Below are 26,126 nucleotides of genomic sequence, written 5' to 3' on the forward strand. Positions count from 1 at the left end.
GGGGAGTAGGACAGTTCCCCAGGGCCCCCGTATTTTAGGGGACCCTCTGTCCGGAGCTGCTCTGCTCCTGCTGTCAAACCTAAAAAAGCCTCCACCGCCAGCAGCAGCGGAGGTTGGAGAGAGGCAGCAGATAGAGAGGAGTCCTGGATTGGATTCCCAGCCTTCGTGTGTCCTTCTCTCCCTCCCTGAGGTAAGTGTGGCGGTGGGACTGGGGAGGGCACGGTGTGCCGAGGGCTTAATCCGGCTCTGAGTCTGACCTCATAAATATATTTTTTTTTTCTGCTTCGGCGATCCATCAGTGATCGTAATACTGTGAAAGTGCCATGCTCTGCAGATACTGTGACCTGTTGTTGTTACAGCAATCTCATAGTACGATCTCCCGGGTTTCAGACACCTGTAAGGCACTTCTATTGTTCCCATGCAGTACTTTCCCCGCCCATGGTAGCTATGGTATGTAATGTAATATAATATGTTTACGTTTATTTTCCAAAACGCTTTAGCCCAGAGTTCCTTGTTGTGATGGTGCAATGTAGTATCACCGCCGTGTGCTATGCATATAAGGGACCATTGGGTCGGTGTCCCTTCTCGCTCGGATCATGATGCCAGAACATACTTCTCGTTCATTCTGGTGACTAACACGTGACCTAACCTCCTCGCGTCATTTCGTTCCCGCGCCCGCCTGTTCTATACAATAAAGGGAGAAAACGGAACGTCATAGAGGACTCGTTTGAAAACGAGAATGCCAATCAGGAGGGTGGATGCCCTTAGCTCACCCAATGACAGCGCAGCACTGTGTATAAATGGAGATGGCAGCGGCTGAATTCGATTCACTTTTCTTTCTACAGAACAGACTGAGGTGCTGAAGTGCGTGTTGAAGAAGGATGGCCAGGACAAAGCAAACCGCTCGCAAATCTACTGGCGGGAAAGCTCCCCGCAAGCAGCTAGCAACCAAGGCTGCCCGGAAAAGCGCCCCAGCTACCGGCGGCGTGAAGAAGCCTCACCGCTACCGACCCGGGACTGTGGCTCTCCGTGAGATCCGCCGCTACCAGAAATCCACCGAGCTGCTCATCCGCAAGCTGCCCTTCCAGCGCCTGGTGCGTGAGATCGCCCAGGACTTCAAGACCGACCTGCGCTTCCAGAGCTCTGCTGTCATGGCCCTGCAAGAGGCCAGCGAAGCTTATCTGGTGGGGCTCTTCGAGGACACCAACCTGTGCGCCATCCACGCCAAGAGGGTGACCATCATGCCAAAAGACATCCAGCTGGCCCGCAGGATCCGTGGGGAGAGGGCATAGATACTTGGCACTCCTAGAAACCCAACAACGACAACAAAGGCTCTTTTCAGAGCCACCAAATCTTTCTAAACGAGCTATAGCATCAATGACATAGTAGTGTTCACACTGGAGGCATGGTAAGGTGCCCGGTTGTCCGCTAAAGGCCTTAATTACCAGACACACAGCTTGTGTTCGCCTTCCGTCCTTCACAACATGGGGCACTATAAAAAAAAAAAAAAAAAAAAAAAATCTGTATACGTATACAGACTTGAGCATAAGTTACATTACTAGCTATTATAATTAAACATTCTTTCATATATATGAGACTTAAGCATAAGGTACATTACTGGCTCAAGCCTCGGCTGTTTCTTATCTTCTCCGTGATTTGTCACCAGCCTGTTACTTGCACGACACAGGCACAATCTTCATCTATCCAGGGGGAACGAACAGACTACCGGCCTTCACAGTAAACGATTGATGTTAAGTACAAGAAAAGTCTCAGTTCTAGCTCCTTCATCTCTTTCCAGGGCTAGGCACAAGTCTCCCTTCAGATAAGCGGGGCATGTTACGCGGGACGGTAATGCAATTTCACTACACACGTTAAACTCAATTTACGTCCCTGTTGTTAAGCGTAGAAAGGCCACAGTGGCACTTACACCTGTCCCGCTAATTCGGGCGAATAACTTCCATGTATACATTTTAAACATGAATCAGCTCTTTAAGGTCGGGGTGGGTGGCTCTGAAAAGAGCCTTTGTGTTTTAGGTAAAATATTTTTTTGCCGTTGAATTACTTGCTCTTAGCTGGCTTGTGGCTCTCGGTCTTCTTGGGCAGCAGCACTGCCTGGATGTTAGGCAGAACACCTCCCTGGGCGATGGTCACCCCACCGAGCAGCTTGTTGAGCTCTTCGTCGTTGCGTACAGCCAGCTGCAGGTGGCGGGGGATGATGCGGGTCTTCTTGTTGTCGCGGGCAGCGTTTCCGGCAAGCTCCAGAATCTCAGCCGTCAGATATTCCAGCACCGCGGCCAGGTAGACCGGGGCACCGGCACCCACTCGTTCCGCATAGTTTCCCTTCCTTAACAGACGATGCACGCGACCAACTGGGAACTGGAGACCAGCCCTGGATGAACGAGTCTTGGCCTTAGCCCGGGTTTTGCCGCCTTGTTTACCTCTTCCAGACATAATAGCTAACGGAGCAAAAAAGCTTTACAAATACAGATGGAAACCTGCAAAAGTGTAAGTGTAAAATACCGCCCTCCTCTTATATACTCAGTTACCCGATGCTGTCTGCTCTGTGATTGGCCTGCTTACAAATTAACCAATGCAGCTCAAGTTTATCCACAGACCAATCCGTATCTGAAGGGTGGAGTCAACGATGCTGCTTTTCGTCACACGACAATTCTACCCAATAGAGTAGCTTACAGCAGCGATGCCTCGTTTGCATAAGATCCCTATAAATAGAGCAGCTATAGCCGACGTACGGCACTTTTGCACACAGTCATTTCTTCTCGAATTTGAAGCGGTTATTTGTTGATAAGCTACAATGCCTGATCCAGCAAAGTCTGCGCCGGTGCCCAAGAAGGGCTCTAAGAAAGCGGTGACCAAGACCCAGAAGAAGGATGGGAAGAAGCGTAGAAAGACCAGGAAGGAGAGTTACGCCATTTACGTGTACAAGGTGCTGAAGCAGGTGCACCCTGATACCGGCATCTCCTCCAAGGCTATGGGCATCATGAACTCCTTTGTCAACGATATCTTTGAGCGCATTGCTGGGGAAGCTTCCCGCCTGGCTCACTACAACAAGCGCTCCACCATCACCTCCAGGGAGATCCAGACCGCCGTACGTCTGCTGCTGCCTGGAGAGCTGGCCAAGCACGCCGTGTCCGAGGGCACCAAGGCCGTCACCAAGTACACCAGCGCCAAGTAATCTCCCCTTCTCCCACCCACACCAACACAAAGGCTCTTTTCAGAGCCACCCACCTTCTCTCTAATCGAGCTGTAACTATGATGGTTTTTGCTGTGTCCAGGCTCACGGGATAAGTGCACACCGACAGACATAACTGACTTGTGACGTACCCTCTAGCTATTGTTAACCCTACTGGTTCAGAAAAAAAAAAAAAAAGTGCCTTTACTTACCACTTGCAAAGCTGCATTCTGTAGTTATCTTTCTAGGATCTGAATCCAGTTTCAAATATAGGACCGGTTCGTTACATTGCATATGTCACTGGTTAAATAAATAAATAGAAAAAGAAAAGATACATGCGACCCATAGGGCAGCAATGTTCCCCGTGTGCAGCTGCCGAAAATCGAAAGCATTCTGTTGGATGGAAACGTTGCAAAGTACTGTTAAATTGTAACAGTTGGTGCCTTTAAACATCACATTCGAATTTTCGATGAGCACCGTTGCCAATGGATCACTGTCTTTCTAAATGAAGGGTGCAGTATGTTAACGTAGCTCTATTGTACCCAGTTACTTCTGTGACTCGGTTCCGTTTCGATGCATTTAATTAAGGGTGAACACGTAATTCCTGCTCAGGCAAACTCGGTTCCCACTGTAACACACACACACACACACACACACACACCGAGTCCGGGAGCTATGGAAACGTTACAGTAGTTGTGATTATCAGAAGCAGTTTCCCAGTGGGAATGTTTTTGGTGATGTTTTTAATTTCCCGCCGATATCTGAGCGACTCTCATTGTGTGGGTCCTTTGTCGTTACCAATTCCCCCACTTTCAACGTGAACATATACAATGTATCTATATCTATTCCACGTATAATAAAATGTAAAAAAAATAAATAAAACTATTATCGTCGGGACCGGTCTGGTCATTACGTTTCATCCACACAAATATTCACCACAACGTAGCTGAATAGTTTAGTTCTCTAATCAAGCTGAAATGTTACACTGGGTATTAACGAAGAAAACAATACCAAGAGAGCAGTTCATATAAATCTAAACATAAAACAATATCTTCTAGTAATGAACGAAAGGAAAACAATAAAAGGGTTGTGCTTATGAACGAATGGCAAGGCGATACAAGACTCCGCCTTTAAGTCCAAGTCACCCATCAGGTCCGCTCTTCCACTTTATAAAAGCCGCTGACAGGAAACTATACTCATTCTTACTGTTTGTCACAGAAGGATTTTTGAGAATGTCTGGAAGAGGTAAAGGCGGAAAGGGGCTCGGCAAAGGAGGCGCTAAGCGTCACAGGAAGGTTCTCCGTGACAACATCCAGGGCATTACCAAGCCTGCCATCCGTCGTCTAGCTAGGCGAGGGGGTGTTAAGCGTATCTCTGGACTCATCTACGAGGAGACCCGCGGTGTGCTGAAGGTGTTTCTGGAGAATGTCATTCGTGATGCCGTCACCTACACCGAGCACGCCAAGAGGAAGACTGTGACCGCTATGGACGTGGTCTATGCTCTGAAACGCCAGGGCCGTACTCTCTATGGGTTCGGGGGTTAAATTCCCAGGAGCATCTCACTCAGTCACCCACACACAAAGGCCCTTTTCAGGGCCACCCATCTTTTCTACGAGAGCGCTGTTACATCCTCCCTGTGTAATGCGGCTATTTGCCGGGTCCTAATATGAATTCATTCCCTCACACTAGCCGCACCGTTAGTGGATGCAGGCAGTGAGGTGCCACGGGTGCAGTGGTTCCTTTTTAGTGTCGGTGATTGTGTAATTTGGTAATCCGCAATTTGTTGATAGGGTTGCGGTACAAACCACGCTGGTAGCGACCACTGCACAGAGGCATATACGTTTTCCGGACAATTGTGTTTGAAAGGGTCACGATGAACGCAGATTTAACAACGATCCAGTCCGCCTTCCTCTGCGTTTTACTAAGCTCTATATACTGTGTATAAACCCTTGCACCTCACGATTTGCAGCAGTTACTCCAGCTGGGGATAATAAAAAAAAAAAAATACGAGGCTGAGCTAAAGAGTTCTATAGTGGTGAATCACGCATCTTCCCTGACAGCTCTGCCACAGATTGCGCTGGCCCTATACAGAGGATGTAGGGCAGAACCGGCTGGGAGGTATGGTGCCACAGGTGAATGCGCCCCCCGGTTTACAGTGATTCATTGAAACGCGCACCAAAACGCTATATGCGCTATGAAGCGTTTATTAAAGAGTTGATACTTAACTTGTTTCATTATTCCCACTTCCAAGCACATCTGTAGAATTGTGAAGTGACTGAATTTAAGGGGCAAGCTACAACATTCTGGTGCACCTGTTGATTACTTACTGAAGGGCGCAGCCATCAGGCCACGCCGTGCGCTCACAGCTCTGTCGAGAGAGGGTGGGTGGCTCTGAAAAGAGCCTTTTGGGGGGAGAACAAGGGAGCGAGGATGCGGCGGTTCAGCCATTACTTCTTTGCCGCGGCTTTCTTGGGCTTGGCTGCCTTCTTGGCCGGACTTTTTGCGGCTTTGGGCTTCGCCGCCTTCTTGGCCGGACTCTTGGCGGCTTTGGGTTTCGCTGCCTTCTTGGCCGGACTCTTGGCGGCCGCCTTCTTCGGCTTCACCGCTTTAGGCTTCTTTGGGCTTTTGGCAGCTGCAGCCGCCTTTGCTGGCTTCTTCACCTTCTTCGGGCTCTTGGCTGCACTCGGAGCTTTCTTGGGCTTCTTCGGGGATTTGGCCACTTTCTTTGCAGCAGGTTTCTTGGGCTTCAGAGACTTCTGGGCGACCTTCTTGCTCTCCGCCTGCTTCTTATTGAGCTTGAAGGAGCCGGAAGCGCCGGTGCCTTTCACCTGGGTGAGAGTTCCTTTGGTGACCAAACTTTTCACGCCCAGCTTCACGCGGCTGTTGTTCTTCTCCACATCGTAGCCTCCGGCAGCCAGAGCTTTCTTCAGGGCGGCAAGAGAAACCCCGCTGCGCTCTTTGGAGGCGGCCACGGTTTTCACGATCAGCTCGGATACGCTGGGTCCAGAAGACTTGGCGCTTTTCTTGGCTCCTCCAGCAGCTTTCTTTGGCTGCCTCTTCTTTTTGGCTGCGCCTTCTGAAGGCGGAACAGCAGCGGCGGCGGGTGCGGTCTCTGCCATGGTACGGTTGGATAGATCAGCAACAACAACAAAAAAACGCGGTATCGTTAAGTCACACACAGTCAGTGCCCTGAGCAGCTGATGTCTCTTATATAACCTGCCGGATGTGCTGTGATTGGCTGATCAGAGGGGAGCGTTCTGTGCTCCTATTGGCGGAACAAGCAGCCGTGTAAACCTTGTCCTAGCTTTCGAGTTTCACAAGATCTGCTCTCGCCCTGTGTTTTGCTAGCGCAGAAAAGGTGCATTTTTTATGGCATGAGAGGAACAGAGGACCGGTTCTCTTCACCACCTTCGTACTCCAAGGTCTCCCCTAACACCATATGGCAACCGCTAGCTTAAGCGCTAAGAAGGAGGCCAGGATTAGCCAGTGGCAGCTGACCCGCACCAGGCTAGATGTGCCCGGCATGGAACACATCTCTCTTCTTCTGTGAGGAGAATATGTCCATTCGGGACTTTTTTGCCTCCTTCTAGTCCAGAGGATGACAAAAGTCGCCTGCGGGACACTTTGTGCAGGACAGGGCGCATATTCAAACGCATTTAGATGATTTGTGAACTCCTGTACACACATTTGGATAACACAGGCAGGTGGCATCATGGTACTGGCACACACACAGGCAGGTGGCTTCAAGGTAACGGCACTCTTGTCTAAAGAATTCTTGCTACTGTGACAAGGTCAAAATACTTTCTAGACTCGACTGCTGGGATTTTTGTTTTGGTTCTGAGGAGTTTGCTTGTCGCTTCCTGTAATAGCCCATACAGCTAGTACGATGGCTATGGTTATCTAGTCCCATGTCTTGCTGCAATGAAATGGACCTCTAGCCAAGAGGAATGACGTTACAGTACTTGGGTCAGTAGCTCAGATCGTGATTTTGGTGCCAGAACTGTTGAAAATCTCCAGTATGAGGAGGCGTCCAACACATTGGACCAGGGGGCCAGCCACGTGTTACATAAAGATGTCATCGTTAATCTAGCAGAGAGGGCAGCCGACATCCACACTCCACAAGAGCTCAGGTGGATAACACAGGCAGGAAGCATCCTCATATGTTATCTAGCCACTCTGGCTACAATGACAAGCTCAGGACACCTAGCATATTCCATTGTCTGGTATTGTTCTGGATGTGAGGAATGCTGGTGACACTGGCACTAAATTGTCTCAAAATAATCCATGTAGCTATGTGACATTCCATGGCCTCGCCACGTTGACACGGTTGTGTTTTGAAAAAGGCAGAGAAGGGAGCCAAAAGTAGAGATTAGATAAATAGAGGATAGAAAAAAAGGAAACATATTTGTAGGAAGAATACTTGAACATCAGTGGTGCACCAACAAATAACTGTTCGAAAATAATAGTGTTACTATATGGTTTTAGACCAAGTAGCGTCCTAATAAATGCAGCCAGCATGGATACTGTAGGTGCAGAGGGGCGCCTGATATGAAGCATGCGGTCCAGTGGTAAATCACCATGCTGGAGGAGAGACTGGCACCTTTTAGAGGACACCATGAGCAGTTAGGCCCACCAACTTGCTGGCCAAGATTAGAGAAAAAAAAATCAGCCAAACTGTGGAGAATTTATATATGGCAAAAAATATGTATTGGCAAAGATTTCCCCCAAGCAATTGTTCTTCTGCACAAGAAAGATGCCACACCGGATATCTATTTAAAATGCACAGTTGAAATTAGCACCTGGAGCAAAAGACTGAATAGCGAGCCCAAATTTAGTAGTACACTATATTGGCCCAATGGAAGCGGTGTGCGAGTATCATTATGATGAGCATCACATTAGACTTTACATTTTACAGAGGAGGATAGGAGGAGGGAGAGGACTACTTTGTCCGCTTTCTCTACCTGCTGCCTCATGTCCTGACTATCCCTTCCGTTCTTACTTCTTGCCTCAGGTCTCCTTACCTGTACATCTTGTCACCTGTCTGTCTCCCCCTCCTTCTAGATTGTAAGCTCCATAGAGCAGGGCCCTCTCCCCTCCTGTACTCACAGCACCCTTCTTACATTTCAATTACAGCTCTCTTACTCACCTGCAATCTACACCTGCATCTCTTCTCACTCACTTCCCTATATATCTGCTGTATTGTGTACCAAGAGATGTGCTGCTAATTGCTAATTGTGCTGTTTTTGATCTTCTGTCACTGTTATGTCTAGTTCTGTTTACCCTGTACTGTTCTAATATGTTCTATTTGTACGGCGCTGCGTACCACGTGTGGCGCCTTATAAATAAAAAATATGGTACTTGTTTCCTAGCACGCCACACCGATTTACATCGGGGTGGTCGTGTCGGAAAAATCGACCGATTTTGGACCCGATTTTTTTTTTGAATGAAATGTAAATCGGGTCCCTGGGACCCGATTTTACATTGAATTCAATGTAAAATATTCCCAACCCCCCCAAATGTCACGGCGTACACCCAACCCCACGATAGACGCCAACCCGAAGCGTGGCGAGCGCAGCGAGCCCGCGAGGGGCGGCGGTGCGCGTCCTCCGACCTTTTCATTCCCCTACTATCCACGTCGGCGTGGAGTTGAGAATAGAATAGTGTGGCGAGCGCAGCGAGCCACCGAGCCCGAAGCGTGGCGAGGGGACGCGTATAACTTCACAGGTATACGCGTCCCCTCGCAGGGCTCGCTGTGCTCGCCACGCTTCGGGCTTCGCCGACGTGGATAGTAGGGGAATGAAAAGGTCGGAGGACGCGCACCGCCGCCCCTCGCGGGCTCGCTGCGCTCGCCACGCTTCGGGTTGGCGTCTATCGTGGGGTGACGACGGGGACATCTATAATGTGAAATGGGTCATATTGGCCCATTTCACATTTTTCACATTTTTTCAAGATTTCAATGTTAAAAAATATTTTAACATTGAAGCCTATGGAAAAATCGGGGGCATCGCGTCGGGACCAATGTTAATGGTCCCGACCGACGCGATGCCCCCGATATTTTACCTTTCCCGACACGATTTCAATGTTAAAATATTTTTTAACATTGAAGTCTGAGGGGAAATCGGGGGCATCGCGTCGGTCGCGTCGGGACCATTGTTAACGGTCCCGACCGACGCGATGCCCCCGATATTGTCTCCTAGCCGGCAAAATGGACCTGATTTCAAAGGAAATCGGGTCCATCGTATGGATCGTGTACCTTACTTAAAGGTACACGATCCATACGATTGTGGCCGTGCTAGGAAACAACAATCGTTTTTATTCTCTATTACTGTACACTCAGGTCTCTTGTATATTCATTGTTCTTATAGCCATATACTACCCTAGATGGTTTGTGAACTCCGCTGACTGTCATAAAAATATTACCCCCCCCCTTTAATTGTCATGGCAAAATGGAAATTAACTAATAGACTGTGCATCAATATAAATCCAGTTCTAACAACAATATACGTGTTATGTGATTATTATTTGCACCGAGAGCATCTTCACTGTAAACCTCAATACGATCTAGACTAGAAAGTGTCCACAGAGAAAGTAAAAGCGGAAAATAGAGTAATATTACATTTACTTTCTCAGTTTTCTGACATTCACCTTGTGGTCTAAGTGGATACTTTGTCACAGATTGATATCACTAATGTTTTAATAGAATAGTAGCAATACTATAACAATGTTTCCCATTAGTATCATACATGCGGTACTTTTAATTATTTTCAAAGCCACTCAGACAATATGAGAACAGAGCTAGCTCTAACATATGCAGAGAGCAGTACTAGGGGGGAGTAGGACAGTTCCCCAGGGCCCCCGTATTTTAGGGGACCCTCTGTCCGGAGCTGCTCTGCTCCTGCTGTCAAACCTAAAAAAGCCTCCACCGCCAGCAGCAGCGGAGGTTGGAGAGAGGCAGCAGATAGAGAGGAGTCCTGGATTGGATTCCCAGCCTTCGTGTGTCCTTCTCTCCCTCCCTGAGGTAAGTGTGGCGGTGGGACTGGGGAGGGCACGGTGTGCCGAGGGCTTAATCCGGCTCTGAGTCTGACCTCATAAATATATTTTTTTTTTCTGCTTCGGCGATCCATCAGTGATCGTAATACTGTGAAAGTGCCATGCTCTGCAGATACTGTGACCTGTTGTTGTTACAGCAATCTCATAGTACGATCTCCCGGGTTTCAGACACCTGTAAGGCACTTCTATTGTTCCCATGCAGTACTTTCCCCGCCCATGGTAGCTATGGTATGTAATGTAATATAATATGTTTACGTTTATTTTCCAAAACGCTTTAGCCCAGAGTTCCTTGTTGTGATGGTGCAATGTAGTATCACCGCCGTGTGCTATGCATATAAGGGACCATTGGGTCGGTGTCCCTTCTCGCTCGGATCATGATGCCAGAACATACTTCTCGTTCATTCTGGTGACTAACACGTGACCTAACCTCCTCGCGTCATTTCGTTCCCGCGCCCGCCTGTTCTATACAATAAAGGGAGAAAACGGAACGTCATAGAGGACTCGTTTGAAAACGAGAATGCCAATCAGGAGGGTGGATGCCCTTAGCTCACCCAATGACAGCGCAGCACTGTGTATAAATGGAGATGGCAGCGGCTGAATTCGATTCACTTTTCTTTCTACAGAACAGACTGAGGTGCTGAAGTGCGTGTTGAAGAAGGATGGCCAGGACAAAGCAAACCGCTCGCAAATCTACTGGCGGGAAAGCTCCCCGCAAGCAGCTAGCAACCAAGGCTGCCCGGAAAAGCGCCCCAGCTACCGGCGGCGTGAAGAAGCCTCACCGCTACCGACCCGGGACTGTGGCTCTCCGTGAGATCCGCCGCTACCAGAAATCCACCGAGCTGCTCATCCGCAAGCTGCCCTTCCAGCGCCTGGTGCGTGAGATCGCCCAGGACTTCAAGACCGACCTGCGCTTCCAGAGCTCTGCTGTCATGGCCCTGCAAGAGGCCAGCGAAGCTTATCTGGTGGGGCTCTTCGAGGACACCAACCTGTGCGCCATCCACGCCAAGAGGGTGACCATCATGCCAAAAGACATCCAGCTGGCCCGCAGGATCCGTGGGGAGAGGGCATAGATACTTGGCACTCCTAGAAACCCAACAACGACAACAAAGGCTCTTTTCAGAGCCACCAAATCTTTCTAAACGAGCTATAGCATCAATGACATAGTAGTGTTCACACTGGAGGCATGGTAAGGTGCCCGGTTGTCCGCTAAAGGCCTTAATTACCAGACACACAGCTTGTGTTCGCCTTCCGTCCTTCACAACATGGGGCACTATAAAAAAAAAAAAAAAAAAAAAAAATCTGTATACGTATACAGACTTGAGCATAAGTTACATTACTAGCTATTATAATTAAACATTCTTTCATATATATGAGACTTAAGCATAAGGTACATTACTGGCTCAAGCCTCGGCTGTTTCTTATCTTCTCCGTGATTTGTCACCAGCCTGTTACTTGCACGACACAGGCACAATCTTCATCTATCCAGGGGGAACGAACAGACTACCGGCCTTCACAGTAAACGATTGATGTTAAGTACAAGAAAAGTCTCAGTTCTAGCTCCTTCATCTCTTTCCAGGGCTAGGCACAAGTCTCCCTTCAGATAAGCGGGGCATGTTACGCGGGACGGTAATGCAATTTCACTACACACGTTAAACTCAATTTACGTCCCTGTTGTTAAGCGTAGAAAGGCCACAGTGGCACTTACACCTGTCCCGCTAATTCGGGCGAATAACTTCCATGTATACATTTTAAACATGAATCAGCTCTTTAAGGTCGGGGTGGGTGGCTCTGAAAAGAGCCTTTGTGTTTTAGGTAAAATATTTTTTTGCCGTTGAATTACTTGCTCTTAGCTGGCTTGTGGCTCTCGGTCTTCTTGGGCAGCAGCACTGCCTGGATGTTAGGCAGAACACCTCCCTGGGCGATGGTCACCCCACCGAGCAGCTTGTTGAGCTCTTCGTCGTTGCGTACAGCCAGCTGCAGGTGGCGGGGGATGATGCGGGTCTTCTTGTTGTCGCGGGCAGCGTTTCCGGCAAGCTCCAGAATCTCAGCCGTCAGATATTCCAGCACCGCGGCCAGGTAGACCGGGGCACCGGCACCCACTCGTTCCGCATAGTTTCCCTTCCTTAACAGACGATGCACGCGACCAACTGGGAACTGGAGACCAGCCCTGGATGAACGAGTCTTGGCCTTAGCCCGGGTTTTGCCGCCTTGTTTACCTCTTCCAGACATAATAGCTAACGGAGCAAAAAAGCTTTACAAATACAGATGGAAACCTGCAAAAGTGTAAGTGTAAAATACCGCCCTCCTCTTATATACTCAGTTACCCGATGCTGTCTGCTCTGTGATTGGCCTGCTTACAAATTAACCAATGCAGCTCAAGTTTATCCACAGACCAATCCGTATCTGAAGGGTGGAGTCAACGATGCTGCTTTTCGTCACACGACAATTCTACCCAATAGAGTAGCTTACAGCAGCGATGCCTCGTTTGCATAAGATCCCTATAAATAGAGCAGCTATAGCCGACGTACGGCACTTTTGCACACAGTCATTTCTTCTCGAATTTGAAGCGGTTATTTGTTGATAAGCTACAATGCCTGATCCAGCAAAGTCTGCGCCGGTGCCCAAGAAGGGCTCTAAGAAAGCGGTGACCAAGACCCAGAAGAAGGATGGGAAGAAGCGTAGAAAGACCAGGAAGGAGAGTTACGCCATTTACGTGTACAAGGTGCTGAAGCAGGTGCACCCTGATACCGGCATCTCCTCCAAGGCTATGGGCATCATGAACTCCTTTGTCAACGATATCTTTGAGCGCATTGCTGGGGAAGCTTCCCGCCTGGCTCACTACAACAAGCGCTCCACCATCACCTCCAGGGAGATCCAGACCGCCGTACGTCTGCTGCTGCCTGGAGAGCTGGCCAAGCACGCCGTGTCCGAGGGCACCAAGGCCGTCACCAAGTACACCAGCGCCAAGTAATCTCCCCTTCTCCCACCCACACCAACACAAAGGCTCTTTTCAGAGCCACCCACCTTCTCTCTAATCGAGCTGTAACTATGATGGTTTTTGCTGTGTCCAGGCTCACGGGATAAGTGCACACCGACAGACATAACTGACTTGTGACGTACCCTCTAGCTATTGTTAACCCTACTGGTTCAGAAAAAAAAAAAAAAAGTGCCTTTACTTACCACTTGCAAAGCTGCATTCTGTAGTTATCTTTCTAGGATCTGAATCCAGTTTCAAATATAGGACCGGTTCGTTACATTGCATATGTCACTGGTTAAATAAATAAATAGAAAAAGAAAAGATACATGCGACCCATAGGGCAGCAATGTTCCCCGTGTGCAGCTGCCGAAAATCGAAAGCATTCTGTTGGATGGAAACGTTGCAAAGTACTGTTAAATTGTAACAGTTGGTGCCTTTAAACATCACATTCGAATTTTCGATGAGCACCGTTGCCAATGGATCACTGTCTTTCTAAATGAAGGGTGCAGTATGTTAACGTAGCTCTATTGTACCCAGTTACTTCTGTGACTCGGTTCCGTTTCGATGCATTTAATTAAGGGTGAACACGTAATTCCTGCTCAGGCAAACTCGGTTCCCACTGTAACACACACACACACACACACACACACACCGAGTCCGGGAGCTATGGAAACGTTACAGTAGTTGTGATTATCAGAAGCAGTTTCCCAGTGGGAATGTTTTTGGTGATGTTTTTAATTTCCCGCCGATATCTGAGCGACTCTCATTGTGTGGGTCCTTTGTCGTTACCAATTCCCCCACTTTCAACGTGAACATATACAATGTATCTATATCTATTCCACGTATAATAAAATGTAAAAAAAATAAATAAAACTATTATCGTCGGGACCGGTCTGGTCATTACGTTTCATCCACACAAATATTCACCACAACGTAGCTGAATAGTTTAGTTCTCTAATCAAGCTGAAATGTTACACTGGGTATTAACGAAGAAAACAATACCAAGAGAGCAGTTCATATAAATCTAAACATAAAACAATATCTTCTAGTAATGAACGAAAGGAAAACAATAAAAGGGTTGTGCTTATGAACGAATGGCAAGGCGATACAAGACTCCGCCTTTAAGTCCAAGTCACCCATCAGGTCCGCTCTTCCACTTTATAAAAGCCGCTGACAGGAAACTATACTCATTCTTACTGTTTGTCACAGAAGGATTTTTGAGAATGTCTGGAAGAGGTAAAGGCGGAAAGGGGCTCGGCAAAGGAGGCGCTAAGCGTCACAGGAAGGTTCTCCGTGACAACATCCAGGGCATTACCAAGCCTGCCATCCGTCGTCTAGCTAGGCGAGGGGGTGTTAAGCGTATCTCTGGACTCATCTACGAGGAGACCCGCGGTGTGCTGAAGGTGTTTCTGGAGAATGTCATTCGTGATGCCGTCACCTACACCGAGCACGCCAAGAGGAAGACTGTGACCGCTATGGACGTGGTCTATGCTCTGAAACGCCAGGGCCGTACTCTCTATGGGTTCGGGGGTTAAATTCCCAGGAGCATCTCACTCAGTCACCCACACACAAAGGCCCTTTTCAGGGCCACCCATCTTTTCTACGAGAGCGCTGTTACATCCTCCCTGTGTAATGCGGCTATTTGCCGGGTCCTAATATGAATTCATTCCCTCACACTAGCCGCACCGTTAGTGGATGCAGGCAGTGAGGTGCCACGGGTGCAGTGGTTCCTTTTTAGTGTCGGTGATTGTGTAATTTGGTAATCCGCAATTTGTTGATAGGGTTGCGGTACAAACCACGCTGGTAGCGACCACTGCACAGAGGCATATACGTTTTCCGGACAATTGTGTTTGAAAGGGTAACGATGAACGCAGATTTAACAACGATCCAGTCCGCCTTCCTCTGCGTTTTACTAAGCTCTATATACTGTGTATAAACCCTTGCACCTCACGATTTGCAGCAGTTACTCCAGCTGGGGATAATAAAAAAAAAAAAAAAAAAAATACGAGGCTGAGCTAAAGAGTTCTATAGTGGTGAATCACGCATCTTCCCTGACAGCTCTGCCACAGATTGCGCTGGCCCTATACAGAGGATGTAGGGCAGAACCGGCTGGGAGGTATGGTGCCACAGGTGAATGCGCCCCCCGGTTTACAGTGATTCATTGAAACGCGCACCAAAACGCTATATGCGCTATGAAGCGTTTATTAAAGAGTTGATACTTAACTTGTTTCATTATTCCCACTTCCAAGCACATCTGTAGAATTGTGAAGTGACTGAATTTAAGGGGCAAGCTACAACATTCTGGTGCACCTGTTGATTACTTACTGAAGGGCGCAGCCATCAGGCCACGCCGTGCGCTCACAGCTCTGTCGAGAGAGGGTGGGTGGCTCTGAAAAGAGCCTTTTGGGGGGAGAACAAGGGAGCGAGGATGCGGCGGTTCAGCCATTACTTCTTTGCCGCGGCTTTCTTGGGCTTGGCTGCCTTCTTGGCCGGACTTTTTGCGGCTTTGGGCTTCGCCGCCTTCTTGGCCGGACTCTTGGCGGCTTTGGGTTTCGCTGCCTTCTTGGCCGGACTCTTGGCGGCCGCCTTCTTCGGCTTCACCGCTTTAGGCTTCTTTGGGCTTTTGGCAGCTGCAGCCGCCTTTGCTGGCTTCTTCACCTTCTTCGGGCTCTTGGCTGCACTCGGAGCTTTCTTGGGCTTCTTCGGGGATTTGGCCACTTTCTTTGCAGCAGGTTTCTTGGGCTTCAGAGACTTCTGGGCGACCTTCTTGCTCTCCGCCTGCTTCTTATTGAGCTTGAAGGAGCCGGAAGCGCCGGTGCCTTTCACCTGGGTGAGAGTTCCTTTGGTGACCAAACTTTTCACGCCCAGCTTCACGCGGCTGTTGTTCTTCTCCACATCGTAGCCTCCGGCAGCCAGAGCTTTCTTCAGGGCGGCAAGAGAAACCCCGCTGCGCTCTTTGGAGGCGGCCACGGTTTTCACGATCAGCTCGGATACGCTGGGTCCAGAAGACTTGGCGCTTTTCTTGGCTCCTCCAGCAGCTTTCTTTGGCTGCCTCTTCTTTTTGGCTGCGCCTTCTGAAGGCGGAACAGCAGCGGCGGCGGGTGCGGTCTCTGCCATGGTACGGTTGGATAGATCAGCAACAACAACAAAAAAACGCGGTATCGTTAAGTCACACACAGTCAGTGCCCTGAGCAGCTGATGTCTCTTATATAACCTGCCGGATGTGCTGTGATTGGCTGATCAGAGGGGAGCGTTCTGTGCTCCTATTGGCGGAACAAGCAGCCGTGTAAACCTTGTCCTAGCTTTCGAGTTTCACAAGATCTGCTCTCGCCCTGTGTTTTGCTAGCGCAGAAAAGGTGCATTTTTTATGGCATGAGAGGAACAGAGGACCGGTTCTCTTCACCACCTTCGTACTCCAAGGTCTCCCCTAACACCATATGGCAACCGCTAGCTTAAGCGCTAAGAAGGAGGCCAGGATTAGCCAGTGGCAGCTGACCCGCACCAGGCTAGATGTGCCCGGCATGGAACACATCTCTCTTCTTCTGTGAGGAGAATATGTCCATTCGGGACTTTTTTGCCTCCTTCTAGTCCAGAGGATGACAAAAGTCGCCTGCGGGACACTTTGTGCAGGACAGGGCGCATATTCAAACGCATTTAGATGATTTGTGAACTCCTGTACACACATTTGGATAACACAGGCAGGTGGCATCATGGTACTGGCACACACACAGGCAGGTGGCTTCAAGGTAACGGCACTCTTGTCTAAAGAATTCTTGCTACTGTGACAAGGTCAAAATACTTTCTAGACTCGACTGCTGGGATTTTTGTTTTGGTTCTGAGGAGTTTGCTTGTCGCTTCCTGTAATAGCCCATACAGCTAGTACGATGGCTATGGTTATCTAGTCCCATGTCTTGCTGCAATGAAATGGACCTCTAGCCAAGAGGAATGACGTTACAGTACTTGGGTCAGTAGCTCAGATCGTGATTTTGGTGCCAGAACTGTTGAAAATCTCCAGTATGAGGAGGCGTCCAACACATTGGACCAGGGGGCCAGCCACGTGTTACATAAAGATGTCATCGTTAATCTAGCAGAGAGGGCAGCCGACATCCACACTCCACAAGAGCTCAGGTGGATAACACAGGCAGGAAGCATCCTCATATGTTATCTAGCCACTCTGGCTACAATGACAAGCTCAGGACACCTAGCATATTCCATTGTCTGGTATTGTTCTGGATGTGAGGAATGCTGGTGACACTGGCACTAAATTGTCTCAAAATAATCCATGTAGCTATGTGACATTCCATGGCCTCGCCACGTTGACACGGTTGTGTTTTGAAAAAGGCAGAGAAGGGAGCCAAAAGTAGAGATTAGATAAATAGAGGATAGAAAAAAAGGAAACATATTTGTAGGAAGAATACTTGAACATCAGTGGTGCACCAACAAATAACTGTTCGAAAATAATAGTGTTACTATATGGTTTTAGACCAAGTAGCGTCCTAATAAATGCAGCCAGCATGGATACTGTAGGTGCAGAGGGGCGCCTGATATGAAGCATGCGGTCCAGTGGTAAATCACCATGCTGGAGGAGAGACTGGCACCTTTTAGAGGACACCATGAGCAGTTAGGCCCACCAACTTGCTGGCCAAGATTAGAGAAAAAAAAATCAGCCAAACTGTGGAGAATTTATATATGGCAAAAAATATGTATTGGCAAAGATTTCCCCCAAGCAATTGTTCTTCTGCACAAGAAAGATGCCACACCGGATATCTATTTAAAATGCACAGTTGAAATTAGCACCTGGAGCAAAAGACTGAATAGCGAGCCCAAATTTAGTAGTACACTATATTGGCCCAATGGAAGCGGTGTGCGAGTATCATTATGATGAGCATCACATTAGACTTTACATTTTACAGAGGAGGATAGGAGGAGGGAGAGGACTACTTTGTCCGCTTTCTCTACCTGCTGCCTCATGTCCTGACTATCCCTTCCGTTCTTACTTCTTGCCTCAGGTCTCCTTACCTGTACATCTTGTCACCTGTCTGTCTCCCCCTCCTTCTAGATTGTAAGCTCCATAGAGCAGGGCCCTCTCCCCTCCTGTACTCACAGCACCCTTCTTACATTTCAATTACAGCTCTCTTACTCACCTGCAATCTACACCTGCATCTCTTCTCACTCACTTCCCTATATATCTGCTGTATTGTGTACCAAGAGATGTGCTGCTAATTGCTAATTGTGCTGTTTTTGATCTTCTGTCACTGTTATGTCTAGTTCTGTTTACCCTGTACTGTTCTAATATGTTCTATTTGTACGGCGCTGCGTACCACGTGTGGCGCCTTATAAATAAAAAATATGGTAATTGTTTCCTAGCACGCCACACCGATTTACATCGGGGTGGTCGTGTCGGAAAAATCGACCGATTTTGGACCCGATTTTTTTTTTGAATGAAATGTAAATCGGGTCCCTGGGACCCGATTTTACATTGAATTCAATGTAAAATATTCCCAACCCCCCCAAATGTCACGGCGTACACCCAACCCCACGATAGACGCCAACCCGAAGCGTGGCGAGCGCAGCGAGCCCGCGAGGGGCGGCGGTGCGCGTCCTCCGACCTTTTCATTCCCCTACTATCCACGTCGGCGTGGAGTTGAGAATAGAATAGTGTGGCGAGCGCAGCGAGCCACCGAGCCCGAAGCGTGGCGAGGGGACGCGTATAACTTCACAGGTATACGCGTCCCCTCGCAGGGCTCGCTGTGCTCGCCACGCTTCGGGCTTCGCCGACGTGGATAGTAGGGGAATGAAAAGGTCGGAGGACGCGCACCGCCGCCCCTCGCGGGCTCGCTGCGCTCGCCACGCTTCGGGTTGGCGTCTATCGTGGGGTGACGACGGGGACATCTATAATGTGAAATGGGTCATATTGGCCCATTTCACATTTTTCACATTTTTTCAAGATTTCAATGTTAAAAAATATTTTAACATTGAAGCCTATGGAAAAATCGGGGGCATCGCGTCGGGACCAATGTTAATGGTCCCGACCGACGCGATGCCCCCGATATTTTACCTTTCCCGACACGATTTCAATGTTAAAATATTTTTTAACATTGAAGTCTGAGGGGAAATCGGGGGCATCGCGTCGGTCGCGTCGGGACCATTGTTAACGGTCCCGACCGACGCGATGCCCCCGATATTGTCTCCTAGCCGGCAAAATGGACCTGATTTCAAAGGAAATCGGGTCCATCGTATGGATCGTGTACCTTACTTAAAGGTACACGATCCATACGATTGTGGCCGTGCTAGGAAACAACAATCGTTTTTATTCTCTATTACTGTACACTCAGGTCTCTTGTATATTCATTGTTCTTATAGCCATATACTACCCTAGATGGTTTGTGAACTCCGCTGACTGTCATAAAAATATTACCCCCCCCCCCCCCCCCCCCCTTTAATTGTCATGGCAAAATGGAAATTAACTAATAGACTGTGCATCAATATAAATCCAGTTCTAACAACAATATACGTGTTATGTGATTATTATTTGCACCGAGAGCATCTTCACTGTAAACCTCAATACGATCTAGACTAGAAAGTGTCCACAGAGAAAGTAAAAGCGGAAAATAGAGTAATATTACATTTACTTTCTCAGTTTTCTGACATTCACCTTGTGGTCTAAGTGGATACTTTGTCACAGATTGATATCACTAATGTTTTAATAGAATAGTAGCAATACTATAACAATGTTTCCCATTAGTATCATACATGCGGTACTTTTAATTATTTTCAAAGCCACTCAGACAATATGAGAACAGAGCTAGCTCTAACATATGCAGAGAGCAGTACTAGGGGGGAGTAGGACAGTTCCCGAGGGCCCCCGTATTTTAGGGGACCCTCTGTCCGGAGCTGCTCTGCTCCTGCTGTCAAACCTAAAAAAGCCTCCACCGCCAGCAGCAGCGGAGGTTGGAGAGAGGCAGCAGATAGAGAGGAGTCCTGGATTGGATTCCCAGCCTTCGTGTGTCCTTCTCTCCCTCCCTGAGGTAAGTGTGGCGGTGGGACTGGGGAGGGCACGGTGTGCCGAGGGCTTAATCCGGCTCTGAGTCTGACCTCATACATATATATTTTTTTTTTTTCTGCTTCGGCGATCCATCAGTGATCGTAATACTGTGAAAGTGCCATGCTCTGCAGATACTGTGACCTGTTGTTGTTACAGCAATCTCATAGTACGATCTCCCGGGTTTCAGACACCTGTAAGGCACTTCTATTGTTCCCATGCAGTACTTTCCCCGCCCATGGTAGCTATGGTATGTAATGTAATATAATATGTTTACGTTTATTTTCCAAAACGCTTTAGCCCAGAGTTCCTTGTTGTGATGGTGCAATGTAGTATCACCGCCGTGTGCTATGCATATAAGGGACCATTGGGTCGGTGTCCCTTCTCGCTCGGATCATGATGCCAGAACATACTTCTCGTTCATTCTGGTGACTAACACGTGACCTAACCTCCTCGCGTCATTTCGTTCCCGCGCCCGCCTGTTCTATACAATAAAGGGAGAAAACGGAACGTCATAGAGGACTCGTTTGAAAACGAGAATGCCAATCAGGAGGGTGGATGCCCTTAGCTCACCCAATGACAGCGCAGCACTGTGTATAAATGGAGATGGCAGCGGCTGAATTCGATTCACTTTTCTTTCTACAGAACAGACTGAGGTGCTGAAGTGCGTGTTGAAGAAGGATGGCCAGGACAAAGCAAACCGCTCGCAAATCTACTGGCGGGAAAGCTCCCCGCAAGCAGCTAGCAACCAAGGCTGCCCGGAAAAGCGCCCCAGCTACCGGCGGCGTGAAGAAGCCTCACCGCTACCGACCCGGGACTGTGGCTCTCCGTGAGATCCGCCGCTACCAGAAATCCACCGAGCTGCTCATCCGCAAGCTGCCCTTCCAGCGCCTGGTGCGTGAGATCGCCCAGGACTTCAAGACCGACCTGCGCTTCCAGAGCTCTGCTGTCATGGCCCTGCAAGAGGCCAGCGAAGCTTATCTGGTGGGGCTCTTCGAGGACACCAACCTGTGCGCCATCCACGCCAAGAGGGTGACCATCATGCCAAAAGACATCCAGCTGGCCCGCAGGATCCGTGGGGAGAGGGCATAGATACTTGGCACTCCTAGAAACCCAACAACGACAACAAAGGCTCTTTTCAGAGCCACCAAATCTTTCTAAACGAGCTATAGCATCAATGACATAGTAGTGTTCACACTGGAGGCATGGTAAGGTGCCCGGTTGTCCGCTAAAGGCCTTAATTACCAGACACACAGCTTGTGTTCGCCTTCCGTCCTTCACAACATGGGGCACTTTAAAAAAAAAAAAAAAAAAAAAAATCTGTATACGTATACAGACTTGAGCATAAGTTACATTACTAGCTATTATAATTAAACATTCTTTCATATATATGAGACTTAAGCATAAGGTACATTACTGGCTCAAGCCTCGGCTGTTTCTTATCTTCTCCGTGATTTGTCACCAGCCTGTTACTTGCACGACACAGGCACAATCTTCATCTATCCAGGGGGAACGAACAGACTACCGGCCTTCACAGTAAACGATTGATGTTAAGTACAAGAAAAGTCTCAGTTCTAGCTCCTTCATCTCTTTCCAGGGCTAGGCACAAGTCTCCCTTCAGATAAGCGGGGCATGTTACGCGGGACGGTAATGCAATTTCACTACACACGTTAAACTCAATTTACGTCCCTGTTGTTAAGCGTAGAAAGGCCACAGTAACACTTACACCTGTCCCGCTAATTCGGGCGAATAACTTCCATGTATACATTTTAAACATGAATCAGCTCTTTAAGGTCGGGGTGGGTGGCTCTGAAAAGAGCCTTTGTGTTTTAGGTAAAATATTTTTTTGCCGTTGAATTACTTGCTCTTAGCTGGCTTGTGGCTCTCGGTCTTCTTGGGCAGCAGCACTGCCTGGATGTTAGGCAGAACACCTCCCTGGGCGATGGTCACCCCACCGAGCAGCTTGTTGAGCTCTTCGTCGTTGCGTACAGCCAGCTGCAGGTGGCGGGGGATGATGCGGGTCTTCTTGTTGTCGCGGGCAGCGTTTCCGGCAAGCTCCAGAATCTCAGCCGTCAGATATTCCAGCACCGCGGCCAGGTAGACCGGGGCACCGGCACCCACTCGTTCCGCATAGTTTCCCTTCCTTAACAGACGATGCACGCGACCAACTGGGAACTGGAGACCAGCCCTGGATGAACGAGTCTTGGCCTTAGCCCGGGTTTTGCCGCCTTGTTTACCTCTTCCAGACATAATAGCTAACGGAGCAAAAAAGCTTTACAAATACAGATGGAAACCTGCAAAAGTGTAAGTGTAAAATACCGCCCTCCTCTTATATACTCAGTTACCCGATGCTGTCTGCTCTGTGATTGGCCTGCTTACAAATTAACCAATGCAGCTCAAGTTTATCCACAGACCAATCCGTATCTGAAGGGTGGAGTCAACGATGCTGCTTTTCGTCACACGACAATTCTACCCAATAGAGTAGCTTACAGCAGCGATGCCTCGTTTGCATAAGATCCCTATAAATAGAGCAGCTATAGCCGACGTACGGCACTTTTGCACACAGTCATTTCTTCTCGAATTTGAAGCGGTTATTTGTTGATAAGCTACAATGCCTGATCCAGCAAAGTCTGCGCCGGCGCCCAAGAAGGGCTCTAAGAAAGCGGTGACCAAGACCCAGAAGAAGGATGGGAAGAAGCGTAGAAAGACCAGGAAGGAGAGTTACGCCATTTACGTGTACAAGGTGCTGAAGCAGGTGCACCCTGATACCGGCATCTCCTCCAAGGCTATGGGCATCATGAACTCCTTTGTCAACGATATCTTTGAGCGCATTGCTGGGGAAGCTTCCCGCCTGGCTCACTACAACAAGCGCTCCACCATCACCTCCAGGGAGATCCAGACCGCCGTACGTCTGCTGCTGCCTGGAGAGCTGGCCAAGCACGCCGTGTCCGAGGGCACCAAGGCCGTCACCAAGTACACCAGCGCCAAGTAATCTCCCCTTCTCCCACCCACACCAACACAAAGGCTCTTTTCAGAGCCACCCACCTTCTCTCTAATCGAGCTGTAACTATGATGGTTTTTGCTGTGTCCAGGCTCACGGGATAAGTGCACACCGACAGACATAACTGACTTGTGACGTACCCTCTAGCTATTGTTAACCCTACTGGTTCAGAAAAAAAAAAAAAAAAGTGCCTTTACTTACCACTTGCAAAGCTGCATTCTGTAGTTCTCTTTCTAGGATCTGAATCCAGTTTCAAATATAGGACCGGTTCGTTACATTGCAGATGTCACTGGTTAAATAAATAAATAAATAGAAAAAGAAAAGATACATGCGACCCATAGGGCAGCAATGTTCCCCGTGTGCAGCTGCCGAAAATCGAAAGCATTCTGTTGGATGGAAACGTTGCAAAGTACTGTTAAATTGTAACAGTTGGTGCCTTTAAACATCACATTCGAATTTTCGATGAGCACCGTTGCCAATGGATCACTGTCTTTCTAAATGAAGGGTGCAGTATGTTAACGTAGCTCTATTGTACCCAGTTACTTCTGTGACTCGGTTCCGTTTCGATGCATTTAATTAAGGGTGAACACGTAATTCCTGCTCAGGCAAACTCGGTTCCCACTGTAACACACACACACACACACACACACACACACACACACACCGAGTCCGGGAGCTATGGAAACGTTACAGTAGTTGTGATTATCAGAAGCAGTTTCCCAGTGGGGATGTTTTTGGTGATGTTTTTAATTTCCCGCCGATATCTGAGCGACTCTCATTGTGTGGGTCCTTTGTCGTTACCAATTCCCCCACTTTCAACGTGAACATATACAATGTATCTATATCTATTCCACGTATAATAAAATGTAAAAAAAAAATAAAACTATTATCGTCGGGACCGGTCTGGTCATTACGTTTCATCCACACAAATATTCACCACAACGTAGCTGAATAGTTTAGTTCTCTAATCAAGCTGAAATGTTACACTGGGTATTAACGAAGAAAACAATACCAAGAGAGCAGTTCATATAAATCTAAACATAAAACAATATCTTCTAGTAATGAACGAAAGGAAAACAATAAAAGGGTTGTGCTTATGAACGAATGGCAAGGCGATACAAGACTCCGCCTTTAAGTCCAAGTCACCCATCAGGTCCGCTCTTCCACTTTATAAAAGCCGCTGACAGGAAACTATACTCATTCTTACTGTTTGTCACAGAAGGATTTTTGAGAATGTCTGGAAGAGGTAAAGGCGGAAAGGGGCTCGGCAAAGGAGGCGCTAAGCGTCACAGGAAGGTTCTCCGTGACAACATCCAGGGCATTACCAAGCCTGCCATCCGTCGTCTAGCTAGGCGAGGGGGTGTTAAGCGTATCTCTGGACTCATCTACGAGGAGACCCGCGGTGTGCTGAAGGTGTTTCTGGAGAATGTCATTCGTGATGCCGTCACCTACACCGAGCACGCCAAGAGGAAGACTGTGACCGCTATGGACGTGGTCTATGCTCTGAAACGCCAGGGCCGTACTCTCTATGGGTTCGGGGGTTAAATTCCCAGGAGCATCTCACTCAGTCACCCACACACAAAGGCCCTTTTCAGGGCCACCCATCTTTTCTACGAGAGCGCTGTTACATCCTCCCTGTGTAATGCGGCTATTTGCCGGGTCCTAATATGAATTCATTCCCTCACACTAGCCGCACCGTTAGTGGATGCAGGCAGTGAGGTGCCACGGGTGCAGTGGTTCCTTTTTAGTGTCGGTGATTGTGTAATTTGGTAATCCGCAATTTGTTGACAGGGTTGCGGTACAAACCACGCTGGTAGCGACCACTGCACAGAGGCATATACGTTTTCCGGACAATTGTGTTTGAAAGGGTCACGATGAACGCAGATTTAACAACGATCCAGTCCGCCTTTCTCTGCGTTTTACTAAGCTCTATATACTGTGTATAAACCCTTGCACCTCACGATTTGCAGCAGTTACTCCAGCTGGGGATAATAAAAAAAAAAAAAAAAAAAAATACGAGGCTGAGCTAAAGAGTTCTATAGTGGTGAATCACGCATCTTCCCTGACAGCTCTGCCACAGATTGCGCTGGCCCTATACAGAGGATGTAGGGCAGAACCGGCTGGGAGGTATGGTGCCACAGGTGAATGCGCCCCCCGGTTTACAGTGATTCATTGAAACGCGCACCAAAACGCTATATGCGCTATGAAGCGTTTATTAAAGAGTTGATACTTAACTTGTTTCATTATTCCCACTTCCAAGCACATCTGTCGAATTGTGAAGTGACTGAATTTAAGGGGCAAGCTACAACATTCTGGTGCACCTGTTGATTACTTACTGAAGGGCGCAGCCATCAGGCCACGCCGTGCGCTCACAGCTCTGTCGAGAGAGGGTGGGTGGCTCTGAAAAGAGCCTTTTGGGGGGAGAACAAGGGAGCGAGGATGCGGCGGTTCAGCCATTACTTCTTTGCCGCGGCTTTCTTGGGCTTGGCTGCCTTCTTGGCCGGACTTTTTGCGGCTTTGGGCTTCGCCGCCTTCTTGGCCGGACTCTTGGCGGCTTTGGGTTTCGCTGCCTTCTTGGCCGGACTCTTGGCGGCCGCCTTCTTCGGCTTCACCGCTTTAGGCTTCTTTGGGCTTTTGGCAGCTGCAGCCGCCTTTGCTGGCTTCTTCACCTTCTTCGGGCTCTTGGCTGCACTCGGAGCTTTCTTGGGCTTCTTCGGGGATTTGGCCACTTTCTTTGCAGCAGGTTTCTTGGGCTTCAGAGACTTCTGGGCGACCTTCTTGCTCTCCGCCTGCTTCTTATTGAGCTTGAAGGAGCCGGAAGCGCCGGTGCCTTTCACCTGGGTGAGAGTTCCTTTGGTGACCAAAC

General features: G+C 48.5%; 10 protein-coding genes across 10 annotated transcripts; 5 read left to right on the forward strand and 5 right to left on the reverse strand.

Annotated features, from left to right (window-relative positions):
• Positions 1–881: 881 nt before the first annotated feature.
• On the forward strand, positions 882–1,467 carry LOC146072803 (histone H3). The gene has a single exon (XM_083179998.1). The coding sequence runs from the start codon at positions 882–884 to the stop codon at positions 1,290–1,292; it is 411 nt and encodes a 136-aa protein (XP_083036124.1). The 3' UTR covers positions 1,293–1,467.
• A 591-nt stretch (positions 1,468–2,058) lies between these two features.
• Positions 2,059–2,451, reverse strand: LOC146073245 (histone H2A type 1). Its single transcript, XM_083180434.1, has one exon. The coding sequence runs from the start codon at positions 2,449–2,451 to the stop codon at positions 2,059–2,061; it is 393 nt and encodes a 130-aa protein (XP_083036560.1).
• Positions 2,452–2,812: 361 nt separating this feature from the next.
• On the forward strand, positions 2,813–3,193 carry LOC146072804 (histone H2B 1.1-like). Its single transcript, XM_083180000.1, has one exon. The coding sequence runs from the start codon at positions 2,813–2,815 to the stop codon at positions 3,191–3,193; it is 381 nt and encodes a 126-aa protein (XP_083036126.1).
• Positions 3,194–5,637: 2,444 nt separating this feature from the next.
• Positions 5,638–6,404, reverse strand: LOC146072805 (histone H1.11R-like). The gene has a single exon (XM_083180001.1). It carries the CDS (start codon positions 6,307–6,309, stop codon positions 5,638–5,640), a length of 672 nt encoding a protein of 223 aa, XP_083036127.1. The 5' UTR covers positions 6,310–6,404.
• A 4,495-nt stretch (positions 6,405–10,899) lies between these two features.
• LOC146072806 (histone H3) lies at positions 10,900–11,485 on the forward strand. Its single transcript, XM_083180002.1, has one exon. It carries the CDS (start codon positions 10,900–10,902, stop codon positions 11,308–11,310), a length of 411 nt encoding a protein of 136 aa, XP_083036128.1. The 3' UTR covers positions 11,311–11,485.
• A 591-nt stretch (positions 11,486–12,076) lies between these two features.
• LOC146073246 (histone H2A type 1) lies at positions 12,077–12,469 on the reverse strand. The gene has a single exon (XM_083180435.1). The coding sequence runs from the start codon at positions 12,467–12,469 to the stop codon at positions 12,077–12,079; it is 393 nt and encodes a 130-aa protein (XP_083036561.1).
• A 361-nt stretch (positions 12,470–12,830) lies between these two features.
• On the forward strand, positions 12,831–13,211 carry LOC146072807 (histone H2B 1.1-like). The gene has a single exon (XM_083180003.1). It carries the CDS (start codon positions 12,831–12,833, stop codon positions 13,209–13,211), a length of 381 nt encoding a protein of 126 aa, XP_083036129.1.
• Positions 13,212–15,662: 2,451 nt separating this feature from the next.
• On the reverse strand, positions 15,663–16,429 carry LOC146072808 (histone H1.11R-like). Its single transcript, XM_083180004.1, has one exon. The coding sequence runs from the start codon at positions 16,332–16,334 to the stop codon at positions 15,663–15,665; it is 672 nt and encodes a 223-aa protein (XP_083036130.1). The 5' UTR covers positions 16,335–16,429.
• Positions 16,430–20,940: 4,511 nt separating this feature from the next.
• Positions 20,941–21,544, forward strand: LOC146072809 (histone H3). Its single transcript, XM_083180005.1, has one exon. It carries the CDS (start codon positions 20,941–20,943, stop codon positions 21,349–21,351), a length of 411 nt encoding a protein of 136 aa, XP_083036131.1. The 3' UTR covers positions 21,352–21,544.
• A 572-nt stretch (positions 21,545–22,116) lies between these two features.
• LOC146073247 (histone H2A type 1) lies at positions 22,117–22,509 on the reverse strand. The gene has a single exon (XM_083180436.1). It carries the CDS (start codon positions 22,507–22,509, stop codon positions 22,117–22,119), a length of 393 nt encoding a protein of 130 aa, XP_083036562.1.
• Positions 22,510–26,126: the final 3,617 nt, after the last annotated feature.

This window comes from Crinia signifera, chromosome 4 (assembly GCF_055691185.1).
Source record: "Crinia signifera chromosome 4, ASM5569118v1, whole genome shotgun sequence".
NCBI lineage: Eukaryota > Metazoa > Chordata > Amphibia > Anura > Myobatrachidae > Crinia > Crinia signifera.

Coding starts and splice junctions, on each gene's coding strand:
- LOC146072803 (XM_083179998.1), top strand. CDS start 882: ATGGCCAGGACAAAGCAAACCGCTCGCAAATCTACTGGCGGGAAAGCT.
- LOC146073245 (XM_083180434.1), bottom strand. CDS start 2,451: ATGTCTGGAAGAGGTAAACAAGGCGGCAAAACCCGGGCTAAGGCCAAG.
- LOC146072804 (XM_083180000.1), top strand. CDS start 2,813: ATGCCTGATCCAGCAAAGTCTGCGCCGGTGCCCAAGAAGGGCTCTAAG.
- LOC146072805 (XM_083180001.1), bottom strand. CDS start 6,309: ATGGCAGAGACCGCACCCGCCGCCGCTGCTGTTCCGCCTTCAGAAGGC.
- LOC146072806 (XM_083180002.1), top strand. CDS start 10,900: ATGGCCAGGACAAAGCAAACCGCTCGCAAATCTACTGGCGGGAAAGCT.
- LOC146073246 (XM_083180435.1), bottom strand. CDS start 12,469: ATGTCTGGAAGAGGTAAACAAGGCGGCAAAACCCGGGCTAAGGCCAAG.
- LOC146072807 (XM_083180003.1), top strand. CDS start 12,831: ATGCCTGATCCAGCAAAGTCTGCGCCGGTGCCCAAGAAGGGCTCTAAG.
- LOC146072808 (XM_083180004.1), bottom strand. CDS start 16,334: ATGGCAGAGACCGCACCCGCCGCCGCTGCTGTTCCGCCTTCAGAAGGC.
- LOC146072809 (XM_083180005.1), top strand. CDS start 20,941: ATGGCCAGGACAAAGCAAACCGCTCGCAAATCTACTGGCGGGAAAGCT.
- LOC146073247 (XM_083180436.1), bottom strand. CDS start 22,509: ATGTCTGGAAGAGGTAAACAAGGCGGCAAAACCCGGGCTAAGGCCAAG.